The sequence below is a fragment of the Chiloscyllium plagiosum genome, unplaced genomic scaffold (genome assembly GCF_037043375.1).
Source record: "Chiloscyllium plagiosum isolate Xiang-an unplaced genomic scaffold, Cpla_swu_hap1 HiC_scaffold_1, whole genome shotgun sequence".
Classification (NCBI taxonomy): Eukaryota; Metazoa; Chordata; class Chondrichthyes; order Orectolobiformes; family Hemiscylliidae; genus Chiloscyllium; species Chiloscyllium plagiosum.
This window is the reverse complement of record NW_028270139.1, coordinates 41,211,549-41,229,852: the sequence shown is the minus strand read 5'-3', so window position 1 is coordinate 41,229,852 and position 18,304 is coordinate 41,211,549. Positions and strand designations below refer to the sequence as shown.

General features: G+C 39.3%; 1 protein-coding gene across 10 annotated transcripts in view; it reads right to left on the bottom strand.

Moving 5' to 3' along the window:
* Positions 1-18,304, bottom strand: part of sec31a (SEC31 homolog A, COPII coat complex component) — a 113,923-nt gene that overhangs the window by 14,162 nt on the left and 81,457 nt on the right. For 5 of the 10 annotated variants that reach the window (XR_015756981.1, XM_043695150.2, XM_043695174.2 and 2 more), the window contains 5 exons: positions 16,986-17,159; positions 15,994-16,176; positions 9,223-9,312; positions 7,079-7,211; positions 1,236-1,574 (listed from right to left, as the gene is read on the bottom strand). Coding sequence is in view for 9 of the 10 variants with exons in the window: in XM_043695150.2 (XP_043551085.2) it covers positions 1,236-1,574; positions 7,079-7,211; positions 9,223-9,312; positions 15,994-16,176; positions 16,986-17,159 (919 nt within the window). In the remaining variant the exon portion in view is untranslated. The remainder of the gene's footprint in view (positions 1-1,235; positions 1,575-7,078; positions 7,212-9,222; positions 9,313-15,993; positions 16,177-16,985; positions 17,160-18,304) is intronic. The other 5 variants (XM_043695168.2, XM_043695182.2, XM_043695188.2 and 2 more) reach the window with 3 other exon arrangements.

Below are 18,304 nucleotides of genomic sequence, written 5' to 3'. Positions count from 1 at the left end.
GTTGCAAAACACTTTAAAGCAAATTAAATACTTTTGAGATGCTGACACTTATAATTTAGCAAAATAAAGGAACTACAGTAATTTGCACAAACAGCAATGAGATACATGATATGATGTTGCTTGAGAGAAATATACTGACAAGAACAGGACAGGAATTCTTTGTTCTTCAAGTATTGTCATTGGATGAACTACGACCACCTAAGGCAGCAGGCAGGACTAGGTTTGACAAAGCAGCTGAAAGACTTACACCGTCAGCAGTGTAGCCCTTCCTACAGTGTGTCCCTAGATTACGTGCTCAGGTTTCAAATGTGGAGCTTGAAGCCATGACCATCTGACTCAGAGTTGAGAGAGCTACCACTAAGCCAAAGTGGTGTGATTGAATGACCTTGCTTAAGATAATTAAGATAATAATAACGTCCCCCTTCAGGAGGTTATTTTAAAATAACGATCTTAAGATTCTGAATAAAAGTGGTTAAACAAAAATCCAGCAAAGTACTTTCACAGAAAGAATTGTGAAAATGCATTGGCTAAAGGCCACAGATTGCACACTGAGGTGTTTGGCGTAGAGGTGGATATGCATTTGGGAAGTAATACCAGAGAAAAATAAGGAATGGGAATTAAAAAGGTAGAGCTACCATGGTACACAAAAGTGGTGTGACAGTCTTAACAAGTACATGCCTTTGTTCAAATAATTGATGAAAGTATGATAAATTTTATATTTCAACCACTGAGGTAACATGCTATTGAAGATAGAGATCAGTTAATGGCATTCCAATTTAAATTCCCCTCCGCCTTGGGACAGAGCAGAAACTATAAGAACTGAAAACATATATTAGTTGACTGAAAACAAGCAGCAGAGACATACGACATTTCAGTGTTTACAGTTTGCTACCATATGGATCAACATCATGCACACTGTATGTCGGTGAATTTAGTTTATTACTTTTATGTACAACAGGTATAGTAAAAAGGGAGACGAAGGACACCATTTTCAACATGTGCACATAATGCACTTCTGTTTGTAAACAAAAAAATTAGTTCAGCCAAATACTTTTCATGAAGACGAACCTTTTAAATCGAGGACAAAGCATGGAAAGATGCTTAAGATAGCCATGCTTCCTTTACCTGCATATCGACTAAGATGAAGCAGAGACCTAAATTGTTGCCATTCTTACAATAATAAATGCCAAATGCATTCCAAACAAAATAAAAGCAACATGCTAACAACAACAGACCTGTTCTTTGCGAGGCAGGCAGCTCATTACTTGCAGGCAGTGTACCTGTTGGTCCAGTTGCTGGTGGATAGCCCACAGAAGGTGTTGGAGCTCCAGGTCCACCATGCTGGTAGGATGCTCCAGAAAGAGGAGGAAAAGCAGCAGCAGAAACAGGTGCTGTAGGAGCTGTTTGTGGTTGTCCTGCGTATGGAGGAGCCACAGAAGGAGGCAAAGAATGAGAGGGAACAGAAGGCAAATATGTAGACGGGTAGGAAGAAGGGGGTGGAGGTGCAGTAGGTTGATGCGGTTGATAGTAAGTTGATCCCCCTGCTCCTTGGGGTAACTGTTGTGGTTGGTAAGCTATGGAACAGAATTAGTTTGTCAGTAAACAAGAAAGCCAGGTTAAATAAACATTTATTCTGGGTTACAACTTAGCAAAATATTAGTCAAAATTCAAGAAGAACACAAAAACAGTGAATAGCTCCTTCAATAATAATTGACTATTAATTTTATTCTAGAACGTCTAAGAGGGTCACTGTGGTGAGACAAAACAACAAAGTGGTGGATAGTTCCTCACACTGAAATTCATCAGGATGCAGAGGTACCAGTGTTGGACTAGGATGGACAACGTCAGAAGTCACACGACACTAGGTTATAGTCCAACAGGTTTATTCAAAATCACAAGCTTTTGGAGCCCTGCCCCATGCCAGGTGAAGTGAAGAGAAGCATGCAGGCACCTAATTTTATAAATTCTGTGCCTGAGTACTACTCTTCACCTCACCTGACGAAGGCAGTACTCCGAAAGTTTGTGGTTTCAAATAAACCTGCTGGACTACAATGTGGTGTCGTGTGACTTCGAAAATTCATCAGGATTAGTGTCCACGCAATCTACTTTCATAATAACTATATAATTTTAAATTTCAGATCATAGGCACTCACTGCATTTAAAATGCAGTATTCTTCACGGTGAATTGTTTTTGTTTTGCCATTCACCATTTATCTCTGTCCTCCATATTCCGGCCTTCCAGCAATAGGAACAATTTCTGTCTAGCTCATCTCTCTAAACCCCTGTCAGGCTTGAACACCTCTGTCAAATTTCCTCTTTGCTTCCTGTTCTCTGACAACAGCCCTTCTTTCCCTAATCAATCCATGTAAATTAAGTCCCTCATCCCTGGAACCAATCCAGTAAATCTTTCCTGTCCTTACTAAAGTTTCCATATACTTCCTAAAGTGCACTTCCCAAAATTAAGCACAATGTTTCAGTTAAGGCTGAACCAGTGTTTTATAAAGGCCATCATCATTTCCTTGCTTATGTACTTTATGCTTCTAGTTATAAAACGTAAAATCGCATAAGATCATTAAAATCACGACCTTAATCTGGAGCCTACTACCTTCAACAATTTGCGCAAACATACCTCAGATCTCTCAGTTGCTGGACCCCGTTTAGAAATACACCTTTTATTTAACACTGACTCTCCTTGTTCATCCTGCCAAAGTATATTACTTTACACTTCTTGGCATACATCTGCCACATATCTGTGCATTCCACTGTTATTGTCCTCTTCATGTTAATCACTATCCTCTTCAGAGAAACTTAAAAATGTACAAAATAGGAGTAGGAGTAGGCCATTCAATATGACCATGGCTAATCTTCCAACTGTTCTGGAGAAAAAAAGCCCCAGCCTATTCAGCCTTTCACCATAACTCAAACCCTTCAGTCCCAGCAACATCCTTGCAAATCCTTTTTGCACCCTCTCAAGTTTAACAACATCCTTCCTATAGAAGGGCAACCAAAATTCTTAAAGAGGCCTCACCAATGTCCTGATGAAGGGCTTTTGCCCTAAACGTCGATTTTCCTACTCCTCGGATGCTGCCTGACCTGCTGTGCTTTTCCAGCACCACTCTAATCTAAACTCTGGTTTCCAGCATCTGCAGTCCTCACTTCTGCCTCACCAATGTCCTGTACAGTTCCAACATGATATGCCAACTCCTTACTCAATGCCCTGACCAAATAATGCAAGCTTGCTAAAGGCCTTCTTCATCACCCTGTCTACTTGTGACTCCACTTTCTTGGATCTATGCACCTGCACCCCTAGGTCTCTGTTCAGCAACACTCCACAGGGCTCTACCTTTAACTGTACAAGTCCAGTCCTGGTTTGACTTACCAAAGTGCAATACCTCACATTTATCTAAATTAAATTCTAAAGGCCCATTGGCCTACCAATCAAGGTCCCATTGTACCCTGAGATAATCTTCGTCGCTGTCCACTACACCACCTTTTTTGGTGTCATCTGCAAACTTACTAACCATACCTCTTATATTCACATTTATTTATATAAATGACAAAAAGCAGTGAACCCAGTACCAATTCTTGTCACACACCGCTGGTCACAGGCCACCACTCTCTGTCTCCTACCGTCAAGCCAATTTTGTATCCAGATGGCTAGTTCCCCTGGATTGCAAGTGATCTAATCTTACTAAGCAGTTTACCATGCAGAATCTTGTCAAATGCTTTGCTGAAGTCCATATAGATAATGACTGCTCTGCATTCATCAATCTTCTTTGTCACCTCTTCAAAGAACTCAGTCAAGTTAAATAGACATATTTTCCCATGTACAAAGCCATGTTGACTTTCCCGAATCAGTCCATGTCTTTCCAAATGCATGTACATCCTGTCCTGCAGAATCTCCTCCAACAACGTGTCCAACACTGATGTCAGGCTCACTGCCCTACAGTTCCCTGGTTTTCCTTACCACCTTTCCTAAATAGCGGCACCACATTAATCAATTTCCAGTCTTCCTGCACCTCACCCATGGCTGTCGATGATGCAAATATCTCAGCAAGAGGCCCAGTAATCTCTTCCCTAGGTTCCCACAAAATCCTGGGATACACCTAATCAGATCTTGGGGACTTATCTACCTTTACGTGTTTTAAGATGTTCAGCACCTCTTCTGTAATATCTTTTCATGACATCACTATTTATTTTCCCAAACATCCTACCTTCAATGTCCTTCTCTACAGTAAATACTGATGTGAAATATTTGTTTAGTATCTCAATCATCTCCTGTGGTTCCACACATAGATAGCCATGTTGATCTTTAAGGGGCCCTATTGTCTCCTAGTTACTCTTTTGCTTTAATATACTTACAGAATCTCTTTGGATTCTCCTTAACTCTATTTGCAAAAGCCACCTCATGTTCCATTTTTGTCCTCCTCATTTCCCTCTTAAGCATACTCCTACTGCCATCATACTCCTCTAGGGATTCACTCAATCCAAGCCGTTGATTCTTTTTTTTTGACCAGAAACTCAATTTCTCTAGTCAACCAACATTCACCACACCTACCAACCTTGGCCTTTTCACTAATATACCGTGTCTGACCTCTCGTTATCTCATTTTTAAATGCCTTCTACTTTCCAACCTTCCCTTTGCCAGCAAATAGCCTCCCCCAATCAACTTTGACAGTTTCTGTCTAATACCATCAATTGGCCTTACTCCAATTCAGAACTTTAGTTATTTTGAAATTTTGATCACCTGACCCAAGGTGCTCCCCCATTGACACCTCCATAACTTGCCCCACCTTATTTCCCAACAGGTCAAGTATTGCTCCTTCTCTAATAGATACATCCACATATTGAATAAGAAAGCGTTCGTGTACAGACTAAACAAATTCCTCCCCATCCAAACTCTTAACATTATGATATTCCCAGTATATGTTTGGAAAGTTAGAATCCCTTTCCATTACAACCCTATTATTCTGACATATCAAAGATCTCCTTATATACTTACTTTTCAATTTGCCGCTGACTATTGTGGGGGGGGGGGGGCGATAATACAATCCCAACAAGATGATCATCCCTTTCTTATTTCTCAGTTCTATCCATTTAACTTCACTAGATGATCTCCCAGGAGTATCCTCCATAAGTACAGCTGTAATGTTATCCCGCACCAAAAATGCCACATCCACCTTCTCTCTTGCCTCCTTTTCTATCGCTCCTATAGCACCCATACCCTGGAACATTAAACTGCAATCCGGTTCATCCCTGAGCACATTTCTCTAATATCTATGATAGCTAAATCCCATGTTCCCAACCATGCCCTAAGTTCAGCTCCTTTACCTGCCAGGTGCCTTGCATTGAAATCAATGCAGTTTGAATTATCACTCTGACCACGTTCTCTGCCAAGTTCTCGTCTGCCTTGACTATTTTTTTAGATTAGATTAGATTACAGCGTGGAAACAGGCCCTTCGGCCCAACAAGTCCACACCGACCTGTCGAAGTGCAACCCACCCATACCCCTACATTTACCCCTTACCTAACACTACGGGCAATTTAGCATGGCCAGTTCACCTGACCTGCACATCTTTGTGACTGTGGGAGGAAACCGGAGCACCCGGAGGAAACCCATGCAGACACAGGGAGAACGTGCAAACTCCACACAGTCAGTCGCCTGAGGCGGGAATTGAACCCGGGTCTCAGGCGCTGTGAGGCAGCAGTGCTAACCACTGTGCCACCGTGCCGCCCATATTTGACTTACTTCCCTTACCTACAGTCCCAGCCTCAGCCTTTTCTCTTTTCTCACTATCGATTTGGTTGTCTCCCAACCCTGCCTTACACCTTCCCCTTTCCCAATCAGATAATCATATATCATCCTGTTTTTGCTATCAAAGTGGACAATCTCACATTTATCCACATCATTCTTCATCTGCCATGCATTTGTCCATCTAATCAACTAGCCCAAAAGCACACTGATGCATTTTCTCTTACAGTTTGCCCTCCCATTCAGCTGTGCCATCTGCAAACATTTGGAGATATTACATTTAGTTCACTTATTTAAATCATTAGTATAGTTCAAAATATTGAGCTATTTGCAAATTTTGAAATTGGGCCCTGTACATAGGGGTCTAAAATTTTAATACCCATAGAAATGCAGCAGTCTGATATGAATCCTGGGAATCCCACTATACAAACATTTGTCCAGGGCAAAAAATAACATCAATCAGTCCCTGCTGCCACTGACCCTCTGAGTCAAGAGACTTCAATTTTGCTTACCAAGTATGTTATGTGGCATTTTGGAAAATGCCTTTCATGCAAACCATATCACTCTCAATCACCATCTCTACTGCCTCGTGAAACTCAATCAAATTAGTTAAACATGATTTTTAATAACCTGGGCTGGCTTTCCTCAGTTAATCCACATCTGTCTAAGTGTCCGTTAATTTTGTCTTGAATGGTGATTTCCAAACCTTTCCTACCACCAAGATTAAACTGACTAACCTGTAATGGCCAGCACAGCTCTGGCGACTGAGCAGCATGAAGGACAACCTGGCTTCATAACAGCTCTTCATTTTTTAGCTCATTGTCAACTGCCTTTGCTTTCAATATGACTTTCATAGCTGTTTCTTTCTTGGTAAAGACACATACAAAGTAATCATTTGGTACCTCAGCATGCTCTCTGCCTCCACACATACATCTAGTTTTTAAATTTAATCAGCCAGAATCCTCCTCTTTCTATCTTTTTAACTACTAATTTGCTTATAGAGACTAAGTTATTGGAGGTTCTCTTTCAGAATTTTAACAGGATACATTTGTTGCCAATCTGGGACTGCTGTAATTCTGTGGCAAAACCCACAATAGAATTACTATGATCTCAACTAGTTGCAGGATAATTAAGATAGCTAAAAGACACATAATCGTGCAGATAAAACTAAAACAAAAATCACGTATAAAGCATTTACTAGATATTTTCTAAAACTTCCAATAAAACATAGCGGTTCAGCTACTAAATTGTGGTACTTAAACATGAAATACTTTATAGGATAGCTTGATTCCAAGCAAAAAACATGAGATTGCTGACTACACTTACTTTGAGGGAATGTCTGGCGGGATCCCACTTGGGAATACATGTTATAAACAGCTGATGTTGAAGCTGGTGTTTGGATCTGACCACTTGGATTTGAAATACCCTGAAGTATGAAACCAGGTGGTGGGGCTTCACCCTGGGGGACATAAGCAAAGCAGCATTTGAAGCTATAATGTTGCATTCAAAATGCAATTAAAAAAAATGCAGCTAACAAAGTATAAACAGCTCGTGAATAAATTTGAAAGTTGCAACATATTGGATTACTGTGTATGGTATTATTTAATGGTAAACATTCAAATCCTGAAAATACAGCTGTCTTAGAAAACAGTTCAAATTTTAAAATAATCAACATTCATGCAGCTGTTTGTGTGGGTAAGCATACTATGAAAAACTCTGCAGGCAGAGACCCTGAATGAAGCCGGGAAAGGAGGATCTGGAGGAAGGGGAGGAGAGTGAAGGAAACTAGCAAAAATGCTATTCGTACGTATTTGAAGACATTGAGCGAAGTACCAAAGCTAAGGGATTGTGAGAAAATAATTCTTAGGTACAGGATAACATTGAGTTAAGAGTTAGGACACAATGTAGGGTTCACAATATGAGCTGGATAGAAAGCGGTGAAAGTTTGGACTCATACTGGACCTAATTCTTTTAATACAAGATCATTTCAAATTTTCTTCATGGATTTAAGCACCAAGTTGCCATTTTGCTCTCACTATCATTTTAACTGAAGTCAAATTTTTATACAGAGCTCAACAGTAAATGAAAGGCAAAGGCAGTTTCTTAAAGCATTACAACTAAAGGTCAATAGTCTTGCCAGATAAACTACAAAAGGAACTGTTTCAAGGACAAATAATATACAATTTTTCATATTTTAAGTAGTACATGTATATAAATGTCATTCCAGTTGATAAGGTCAAATAGTAGCAATGTTTAATTTTGAACACTTTGTTGCCAGGATAATTACAAAATAATTAACACACTGAAACCTTTTACTTATATTCAGACTTATTTTCAGATTAGAGTTTGGACAAAACTTGCAAAATAGTGAATTTCAATTCAAGTCAAACACCAGTCGTGAAACAATAATACCCAACATCCACTGGACAGAATCAGCAATCAATTTTCTCCTCCTTTATCCTTTAACGTAACAGCTCAAACTTTGGTCAGTTTTTGCTTTATAGATTTCCGTAGAAGTTTGTTTCAAAGACCATACCCAAAATGAACTGGACAAAGAAGCAATGGTGGCTTTCGTGCAAAGCATTATGAGATGGAATTCCTTCCCTAAGCTGATAGCATGTGGTTCATCAATGATCAATGTAATTTTACATTTTCTAACTGACAGTGAACTCTCTTTTCTTTAACCTGTACTTCTAACAAAAGGTGTGGAAACTGCCTTCTCAGCGAAAATCATTATCTGTAATGTGATGAGTCGTATCTTCAACAGCACTCAGCCTTCTATGTAACTGACAATGATAAAAGCTTGGAGTGAGACTCACACAATGCAACAGCAGCATAATTTTCTCAAGTGATTATTATGTGCAAGTCTGTTATGTGCATTTTTCAGAATGTCTGTAAGCATCATTACTTCAGCAGCAAACATTGTTACATCGTGTTACAATAAATCATGAGTCATCTGGACACATACGAATATATTTCTTCACTGATGTTTTGCTCATTAAGTACACTGTCACACCACCCTCAACCCAAATGCAATGAACTCAGTAATAAGAGTCATAGAAGTAGGGAAACAACTGGACTGATCTTAAATATTCTCAATTGTTTCAAATGTGTTTCATGTGCCCGATAAGGACATTTCATGGGTAGCCAGGTGGAGGGAATCACTTTGCTGAAATAGATCTATTGATTGAATATTTCCAAGCAACGCAAAATACACAAGACAATCAGTTACTAGTTATTTAAACTGATACCTATGTAAATCCAAAGTCAACATTCAGAGCTCTTTTCAATATGTAAACAACAACATTCAGGAAATACAGCTATAAATCATAGTCAAAGATCCAACAGCAAGCAAAGTGGATTACGTATTAGAATATATATTTTCCCATTTCCAATGCAATTCATTTTCTATCTGACTGTGAAGACAGGCTGCTAAATTGGGAGAGAGCAGTAGGTTAACACTGTTGTACCTGTGTGTTAGATGCAGAGGCTGTTGGAAAGCTGGAAAGGGCAGTGGAAGTTTGGTTACTCCATGATGTGACAGTAGGGGCAGGTCTAACCTGAATCAAACAGAGACAGACACCAATAATGGAAATAAAATAAGAAACCACTATAATGCACATCCATATTTTATACAAAAGAAAATAAAAGATGACATGATAGTTTCCCTTAAACAACATGCACACAAACACAAACAAAGACTGCTGCAACATGACATCAATCACTCCTACAGACCCACACACACACACACACAGAGACCCTCTCTCATACACCTCTCACAGACTTATACCCCATTACACTCACTCACACGCACAAACACACGCACTCAGTCTCCCCGCATGCACACACAAAAAAGCTTGAGGGGTGAATTTGTACTTGCATAATTACATTTTATTTTGCCCAAAAACTGTATAAATCCATGTAAGATTCTGTACACTAGGACACAGACAGACTTTAACCTCTCGCCTTCAATGCATTATCTGAGCTGAGAGGACACCTATTGTTAAAGATATCTCGAGAATGTAACTTTTAAGAAGTTCAGGGATTTACATATGAAAGATCTGAAATTAACATGGTCACTCTAAAAGATAAAAGACTTAATCTAAATTTGTTTAATATTACATTCCATGACACCGCAATCCTGTTACTATAAATCCTGTGTCTTATGATTCTGCTCCACAACCACCTGATGAAGCAGTAGTGCTTCGAAAGCTAGTGCCTCCAAATAAACCTGGTGTTGTGTGATTTTTAACTTTGTCCACCCCAGTCTAACACCGGCACCTCCAAATCATGACACTGACAGATGAGGACCTTACTTCTATTTTAAAAAGCTATTTAAACCCCTATTCAAATTAACACTGTTTGCGTCAATAAGATATTTATTCAGTGCAGTGCAGGTATCAAGCACTATATTATGTCAAATAATAGGGACTCATGTTTGAATCCAGTTTCTGTAGTAGTTACATGGATTCTCTGATTGTTATAGAGTTATACACCATAGAAACAGGTCCTTCAGCCCATTATGTTTTTACAAAAATGATTCGGATGTGAGCATAAGAGGTACAGTTAGTAAGTTTGCAGATGACACCAAAATTGGAGGTGTAGTGGACAGCGAAGGAGGTTACCTCAGATTACAACAGGATCTTGATCAGATGGGCCAATGGGCCAAGAAGTGGCAGATGGAGTTTAATTTAGATAAATACGAGGTGCTGCATTTTGGGAAAGCAAATCTTAGCGGGACTTATACACTTAATGGTAAGGTCCTTGGGAGTGTTGCTGAACAAAGAGACCTTGGAGTGCAGCTTTATACCTCCTTGAAAGTGGAGTCGCAGGTAGATAGGATAGTGAAGAAGGCGTTTGGTATGTTCTTCTTTATTGGTCAGAATATTGAGTACAGGAGTTGGGAGGTCATGTTGCGGCTGTACAGGACATTGGTTAGACCACTGTTGGAATATTGCGTGCAATTCTGGTCTCCTTCCGATCGGAAAGATGTTGTGAAACTTGAAAGGGTTCAGAAAAGATTTACAAGCATGTTGCCAAGGTTGGAGGATTTGAGCTATAGGGAGAGACTGAACAGGCTGGGGCTGTTTTCCCTGGAGCGTCAGAGGCTGAGGGGTGACCTTATAGAGGTTTACAAAATTATGAGGGGCATGGATAGGATAAATAGACAAAGTCTTTTCCCTAGGGTGGGGAAGTCCAGAACAAGAGGGCATAGCTTTAGGGTGAGAGGGGAAAGTTATCACAGGGACCTAAGGGGCAACTTTTTCACGCAGAGGGTGGTACGTGTATGGAATGAGCTGCCAGATGAAGTGGTGGAGGCTGGTACAATTGCAACATTTAAGAAGCATTTGGATGGGTAGATGAATAGGAAGGGTTTGGAGGGACATGGGCTGGGTGCTGGCAGGTGGGACTAGATTGGGTTGGAATATCTGGTCGGCATGGACGGGTTGGACCGAAGGGTCTGTTTCCATGCTGTACATCTCTATGACTCTATGTCTATGTTGACCAACAAACACCAAACTACACTAATCCCATTTACCTGCACTTGGTTCAAAGCCTACTGTGCCCTGGCATTTTAAGATTTCATCCAGATGTTTATTAAATATTGCAGGAGTTTCTGCTTTCACCCCCCTCTCAGGCAACACATTCCATATTTCTACCATTGTCTGGGTGAAAACATATTTTCCTCAGATCATCTCTAAAACCACTTAATCCTCACCTTAAACATATGGCCTCTTGTCTTAGACACATCTGTCATAGGAACAAGATTCTCACAATCTACTCTGTTTATCCACCTAATAATTTGCATACCTCACTTAGATCCCCCTCAGCCTCTGCTCCATATCTGAGACTTTTCATCTTAGGGAATATCCTAGAGAATTTCCTCCGCAGCCTCTCCTGTGCATTTAAGACCTCACCCAGGACATCCTCCCTCATGACTGCAGTAATGGTTTCCTTTATTAATAATGCAATCCCCCCATCTTATCTCAGTGTCATAATGTGTAGAAAGAAACATTTTTTAAAACATAGAAAATAAATTGGTTCCTGGCGGCTGAATTAGCCACAGTACAGTACAAAATTAAGTTAGGTTTGACCCTAATCTTCATTTGGCGAAGCAGCAATGCTCTGAAAGCTTGTGAAACCTGTTGGACTATAACCTGGTGTTGTATGACTTCAGACTTTGTCCACTCCAGTCCAGCACTGGCACCTCCACACTAATCATTTCTGAGGTGGTGATGTTAGTGAAACAGATCGGTTTTAATTGATTATTGTTGTTATGATCACCATTACTGAGGCTAGCTTTATGTTCCAGAATTATGAGTTTTGAATTTAGGTTCTAACTGCTGCCATGGTGAGATTTGAGGTGATGCTCCCAAAGTATCAGCCTGGATGTCTGAATGACTAGTCCAGTAACACAGTCCAGCCTCCACAGTCAAAATCTTTTCCCTTCCACACCCAGCAGCAGCTGCCACCCCTCCACCCAGTGAATACTCGCTAAGAGATTTTTTTCTAATCATTCCATGATATGCAACAACATCACCATTTACTTGGAGACCTAAAAGCTTTCAAAAAGGTGATGCAGACGAATATCGACATGGGATTTTTCCACTGTAAATGTTAACATGCAAGCATGATTCAAAAACTGGGGCATAAGAAATGGGGTTAATTTAGATAGTATGTGCATGACAAATACAAGGACATGCATCATTTACACATGTAAAAACAAAACTGCATTTGCTTGACTGTTCAGTCATGCAGGAGTTTTCCTAATGATTCAACATCAGTTCCGATTTGATCCTGTTGAGATTTTGACATTTCTGTGTTGTGTGTGCTTGATTTGTACAGTGCCATTTGTAATTGGATCAGCCACTGGAGTCCATGGAACTTCCCAGCATTACAGCTGCTAACAGAATAGAACATTTTTTAATGCCTAATTTTACTAGGGATATGAATTAATCTAGTTTTCAAATTATATTCCTGATTCAAATTATATATTTTATACATTTTGTACTGTTGCTTGTGATTGACTCACAGAATCAGTCATTTTTCATTAAGTCTGTGCCAATACTTTAAAAGACTTATTTGATTGCTCCCTCTTACCTCTCAACATTGCAATTTTTACCCAACGAGGATTATTCCAATTCCCTTTTGAAAGTTATTACTGAATCTGCTTCCACCACTATTAATGGTTAAGTTGAGCTATTTCAGAATGTAGAGAATTTAATGTGAGGGCATGTTACATTCAATGTGCTGTCGGATTTCAGTTGTATAGTCTGAGCTAGATGAATATAGCTACTATGGTATCAAACTATTTATCATGATTTTGAGATATTCAGTACGATCACAGACAGAATAGTGAAAGGTCACAAGTTCTTTCTGATGACAAAACACTAACACAGACACAGCAACGGTAAGATGTGTGATTACAAGCAGAATTAAAAACATTGCAAACAGAAACTCTGCATTTGTGTGGGGAGAGAAAACAAAAGAGTCACCAACTTCTGAATTGGAATTTACAAAACAGGTGAGACCCCCTCCACCAGAATGTCATAATCCCCAATAGTAATTCTGTCTACTGGTTTAAAAGACGTGTATCGATTCTTCCACTAGTTCAGTGGATAATATATTTGTAGAATATATTTGTGGAACTGCAAATAAGCATAAGAAATTCCACTAAATTACCCTCAGAAGCTATTAGGTGTCACTTGAGAGGTAAGGACTTTGGAGAAATTGTTATGGTTGAGCACTCCAAATGAAAGGGGTTGTGATGGGAGAATACATTGAATATCTGCATCTGAGTTCAGCCTAACTCTCAGCTCACCGCAAGTTTTTGCCCACTCAAAAGCAAAATTGGTGAAAACAAAAGCAGGCCAAAAGTCTCTTTCACAGATGTCCCTGATACCCCCAACAACCCTCCATCCAATTATATTTGAGATTAATAATGCAGTTTCAACAATCTTTGAATGTTACTAAAAAAAAAAGGAAACAACAAAAAAATGATACAGAGAAAGGCAGGCAGTATCTAAAAAAGGAGAGGGCATTGTCCTAATTGGGATCCTTCACCCAAACATTCTGCCATTTTATTTATCTCCTTAGTATCCTCATTGGTTAGCAGTGCAGTTCAGGCATTGTTTCTATTTAAAATCATTTAGGCACAGACTCCTTTACAATTACTAAAAAGAAGCAGATTCATTAACTTCAGGTAGCATTCAACTGATGGATTCTTCAAATTCCTTCTGAAAAACAGTAAGGTGCAATCTCCACTTAAACCCTACTGATCATCTGCTGCCAGAACTCTCATTTGTGAGTTTTCACTGCAATGAATAATTACAAAAAAGGCTTACTCTAGAAAATATGCACAAAATTGAAGAGAAAAATGTTAAAATCCATGTGGAATAAAACAGTCACAACTACCGCCTTATTAACAATATAATTTGTCACTTAATGTGCTTGCAGTTATATTAAAGCTTTATGGCACAAGGTAAGTTTTAATATAAAGCTTTTATCTACTTAGCATATTGAAGCCTTTTGTAATTTTTGAACAGCTCTTTAGGTCTCCCTCTAACTACCTAATTTTATTTAATTCTAATGTAAAGCCAGGTAGTTTCACTCATTGCTCCACATAACTGTGGACTGTTCTGTCTGCCCTGAGCTCAATGGCTAGTATTGGCTCCAGGTAAACTAATATGCTCGTCCTCATTTTTAAATTTCTTCATGGACTCAGCCCTCCTTATACTTCATGATAGAGACCTGAGCATAAAATCAGAGCTGAAACTTTAGTACCATACTGAGGTGCTGAGTTTGAGATTGCCTCTTACAGACAAAGTTTTAAAGTACAGCCTAGTCTGCCCTCTTAGATGTATGTGGAAGATCCCATGGCATTGTTACAAAGAAGCAGGAAGGAAATTCTGGACAACATCTACCCTTCAACCAACACCCAGAATTAATGGTCTAATCATAATCACATATTCAGATCACCAATTAGCTGTTGTGTTTCCTATATTAGAGATAACATTTAAAAAGTACTTAATTGGCTGTAAAGCATTTTAAAACATGAAGGTTGTGAAAAGTGCTTTATGTATGAAAGTTCGCTCTTATCTCTCTTCTGTTAAACACCTCCCCAAGATCATTTCTATGTTAAATGTGCTAGAGAACACAAGTGGCTGTTGCCTTACTTAATTAAAATCATATACACCCTGTCTGCAGTCTTGTCATCATTACCCAAGAAACACGCCCAAAACCAGGTCAATATTCTCACTGTAGCTGAATGAATGATTAAGAGAAACTAGCTCTCTACTCTATAACCCTTGTTTATAAAATCTAGCATTGCAAATGTATATTTAACCACTTTACTTTTAGAATTTTACTATTTACTTTATACTTCTTATTCTTCCTTCCAAAGTCTATCACCTCACTTTTATCTGCATTAAATTTCATCCATCTTCTCAATTTATTAACTATGCTTTAATTTAATTCCAGCCTTAGGTGGCACATTACTAAAGATATTCATGCGTAGCAATTTGCTTTATCAATAAAGTTTTCTCAAAAACTAAAAACCTGTCAAACAAACCTTCCTTCTTACATTCCTGGGCTGATTGTCCTTAACTAACCCACGCATTATGGCCTCCTGCAGTTCACCGATTGAAATCAGGTTAAGTGGTCTATAGTTATTGGACTTAAATCTTTTTGGGAACACAGGTGCTGTATCAGCAATAATCAGGTCTCTGACACAAATTCAAAATCCAATAATCTTTAAAAGATTGTGATTAAAGCCTTTCCTTCAATATTTGACATTACATGCCTTCCAAAGTCTTTTCACTTTTGAGATATACCAATTCTTTTAAGTTCTACTTCCTTAGCTATAGTTATCATACTGAAAAGCTCCAACTCCTTCATGTATCAGTACCGTATCATCTGTCTACATTTGAAAAGACAGGGGCATCAGACAGAAAACATGAGCAAAAGACAATGCCCAACTTAGATAACAAATTTTAACAACCCTGAGTGAGATACTGAGCAGTACAATCACATATCTTCGTCTATGCTCTGCTACTGAGTTTACTGAACCACATACATGGTCATCATAGAATACACATTTGGTAAATGGAAGTCTTAATCAAAAGCAAAGCATTTATGCTGAGGACCTGTTTGAAGTTACATTAAAACAATATTCTATACATTCTCCAAAACATACATATGCTTAATCTTGGGTTAAAACTGATATAGAAGCTGCCTCTCACCTGTGCGTAGTACTGCTGGGTAGATGCTTGCTGCTGCAGCTGCCCCGGGGCAAGTGAATGGTTGGAACCTGCTTGACCTCTTGGAACTTGATGCTTCCCATGAGAAAAAGCAGCAGATTCTTGCCCAGCTGCCTGTTCACCCTGGGCACGGAACAATCTGTCTCGTAAATGCAAGATCGCCAACTTGTCAAAAAAGAAATTAAAAAATCAAAATAAGGCCAAAGATGGATTTATGAGCTTCTGCAATGAGGATGTTCATTTGTTCTAAGGTGAGCTGTCATTGAGACAATTGGGTATTTTCCTTACTTTATGGGCAATGTTGTGATTGTGTCACAATTATAGCAACTCCATCACCCATCACATTTTGCACCAAACATTTTTTTTTTAAATGTTGTGAACTGGAGATTGTTTGTTCTGTACCATCTACAGAGGAATATCTTACTCTCCCCATTAATGTTGCATTAACGTAGACGTATGTAAATGTGATATTGAGATTTTGCTCACTATTAATATAACCATTTTGTTTCTAGGATGGCAAAAGCAAATCAGCATAAACAGTGACATTTAAAGGCCTAGCCTATGAAATGTAGCAGAGGCGGGTAGGAGAAATCTAAAGATAAAGAATGAGTCCTGAACATAAAACCACAGCAATGCTTATCTGCAAGGAAAACTGATATTAGAATATATTTTGGAATTAGCATTTAGCATTTTCACCTTGGGAAAAAGATTCTGACTATCCATGCCTCTCAATTTTATATACTTTCAAATCGCCCCTCAGCCTCTGACATTGAAGTGAAAATAAAGTTTGTCCAACCTCTCCCTACAGTTAATACACTCCAATCCTGGCAACATCCTGGTAAATCTCTTTTGCGCCCTCTCCAAAACCTCCACATCCTTTCTGTATTATGGTGGCCAGAACTACACATAATAAACAGTGTTAAACATCACATGGCAGTAAAGTGGAGCCAAAGCCAAGCCACCTTTCAGCATACCTGATCTGTATCAGTAGGCAAGTAAGACAAAGCTGCAGCCAGACTTCCTTGGGCAGCCAGCAGATTAGCATATTGACTCATCTTCTCTGCCAGAACAGCACCCACTCCATTGTTGTTCGTTCCTTGGGTGAGTTCAATTGCTTTACGCAAAACCACTACTTTCTCAATCAGATCCTGAAAACAAAGAATACAGGAAAAAAACAAGAAAACATTTGGCTCTTGCTGCTGGAGAAGTTTGCTCCAAATCAGGTTATTGGTTGTAGCTGGACTGAGCGACACCAAAGCCTTGCAAATATGGCCCTGGAAGTTACTGAGATGAAGGAAAGACTTTAGTCACTTGCAGAATTAGTTAGTGCCACTGGATGTTGACTAGAGGATCTCAGAGTTCCATTGCACACAGTCACACCACAGTTCATGCAGCTAATGGCACAAAGTAAATTGTACTATACTTACTGGAAGCTGACAAACTGGAAGAACCAGGGAAATTTCCCTATCACAAGGGAAGTGACACTCATGAGCTTGGTTCAAAGGATTTTGACCCCACATCAGTGGGTTGGGTATTGTGAATTTGAATCACTGCTCAATAAGTTGTTGAGCAGCTTCCTCATAAGGATAGAGGTTACAGATCTTAAGAGCCTCAGTTTCAATTTGATTGGAAGCTCCCAGTCTCTGGGAGGTTCATTATTCACACCCAGTAGTGCGGAGTCCATTGGATGTGCTACAGTTCCCTCTATGTGAGAAGAACTGAATTGCAAGCTAAATCATTCAAAAGTTGGTTCAGGTGTAGCAGGAGATGGCAACTTGTATTTACACAGAGCCTTTAAGGTCATTAAATATCCCAAGGTGCTTTACATGAACACTATTAAACAAAATTTTACATCAAGACAAACAAAGTAATACTAAAACAAATGATACAGGAGCCAGAGGAGAGGGACTGAAAGTTTTGTTGAAAAGATGGTTTTTCAAAAAGTTTAAAAAGGTAGAAAGAAAAACTTAAGGAATTTGGGCTCAAGGTCCAGACTGTGGTGCTTAATGACCTTGCAAACAGTCCAACAAAGGGTGGGGAGGAGGATTTGTGGGAACGAAGAGTTAGCAGATCAAAGGATGCAAATACAATGCAAGGCTGGAGCGGGGTACACAAGTGGATTCAGATGAGGCCATGTCAGCATTTCAAGGAGAGGATCTTATAATGTTTATGTTGGACGAAAAAGATCTAATAAAGGTCAGCACTAATGGAGTTAATGAGTAGCTGAATAAAAACCGCTGAGATTTTTTTAGGAAATGAAGGCTGGCAAAGAAGAGATCAGAGAGCTCTGGCT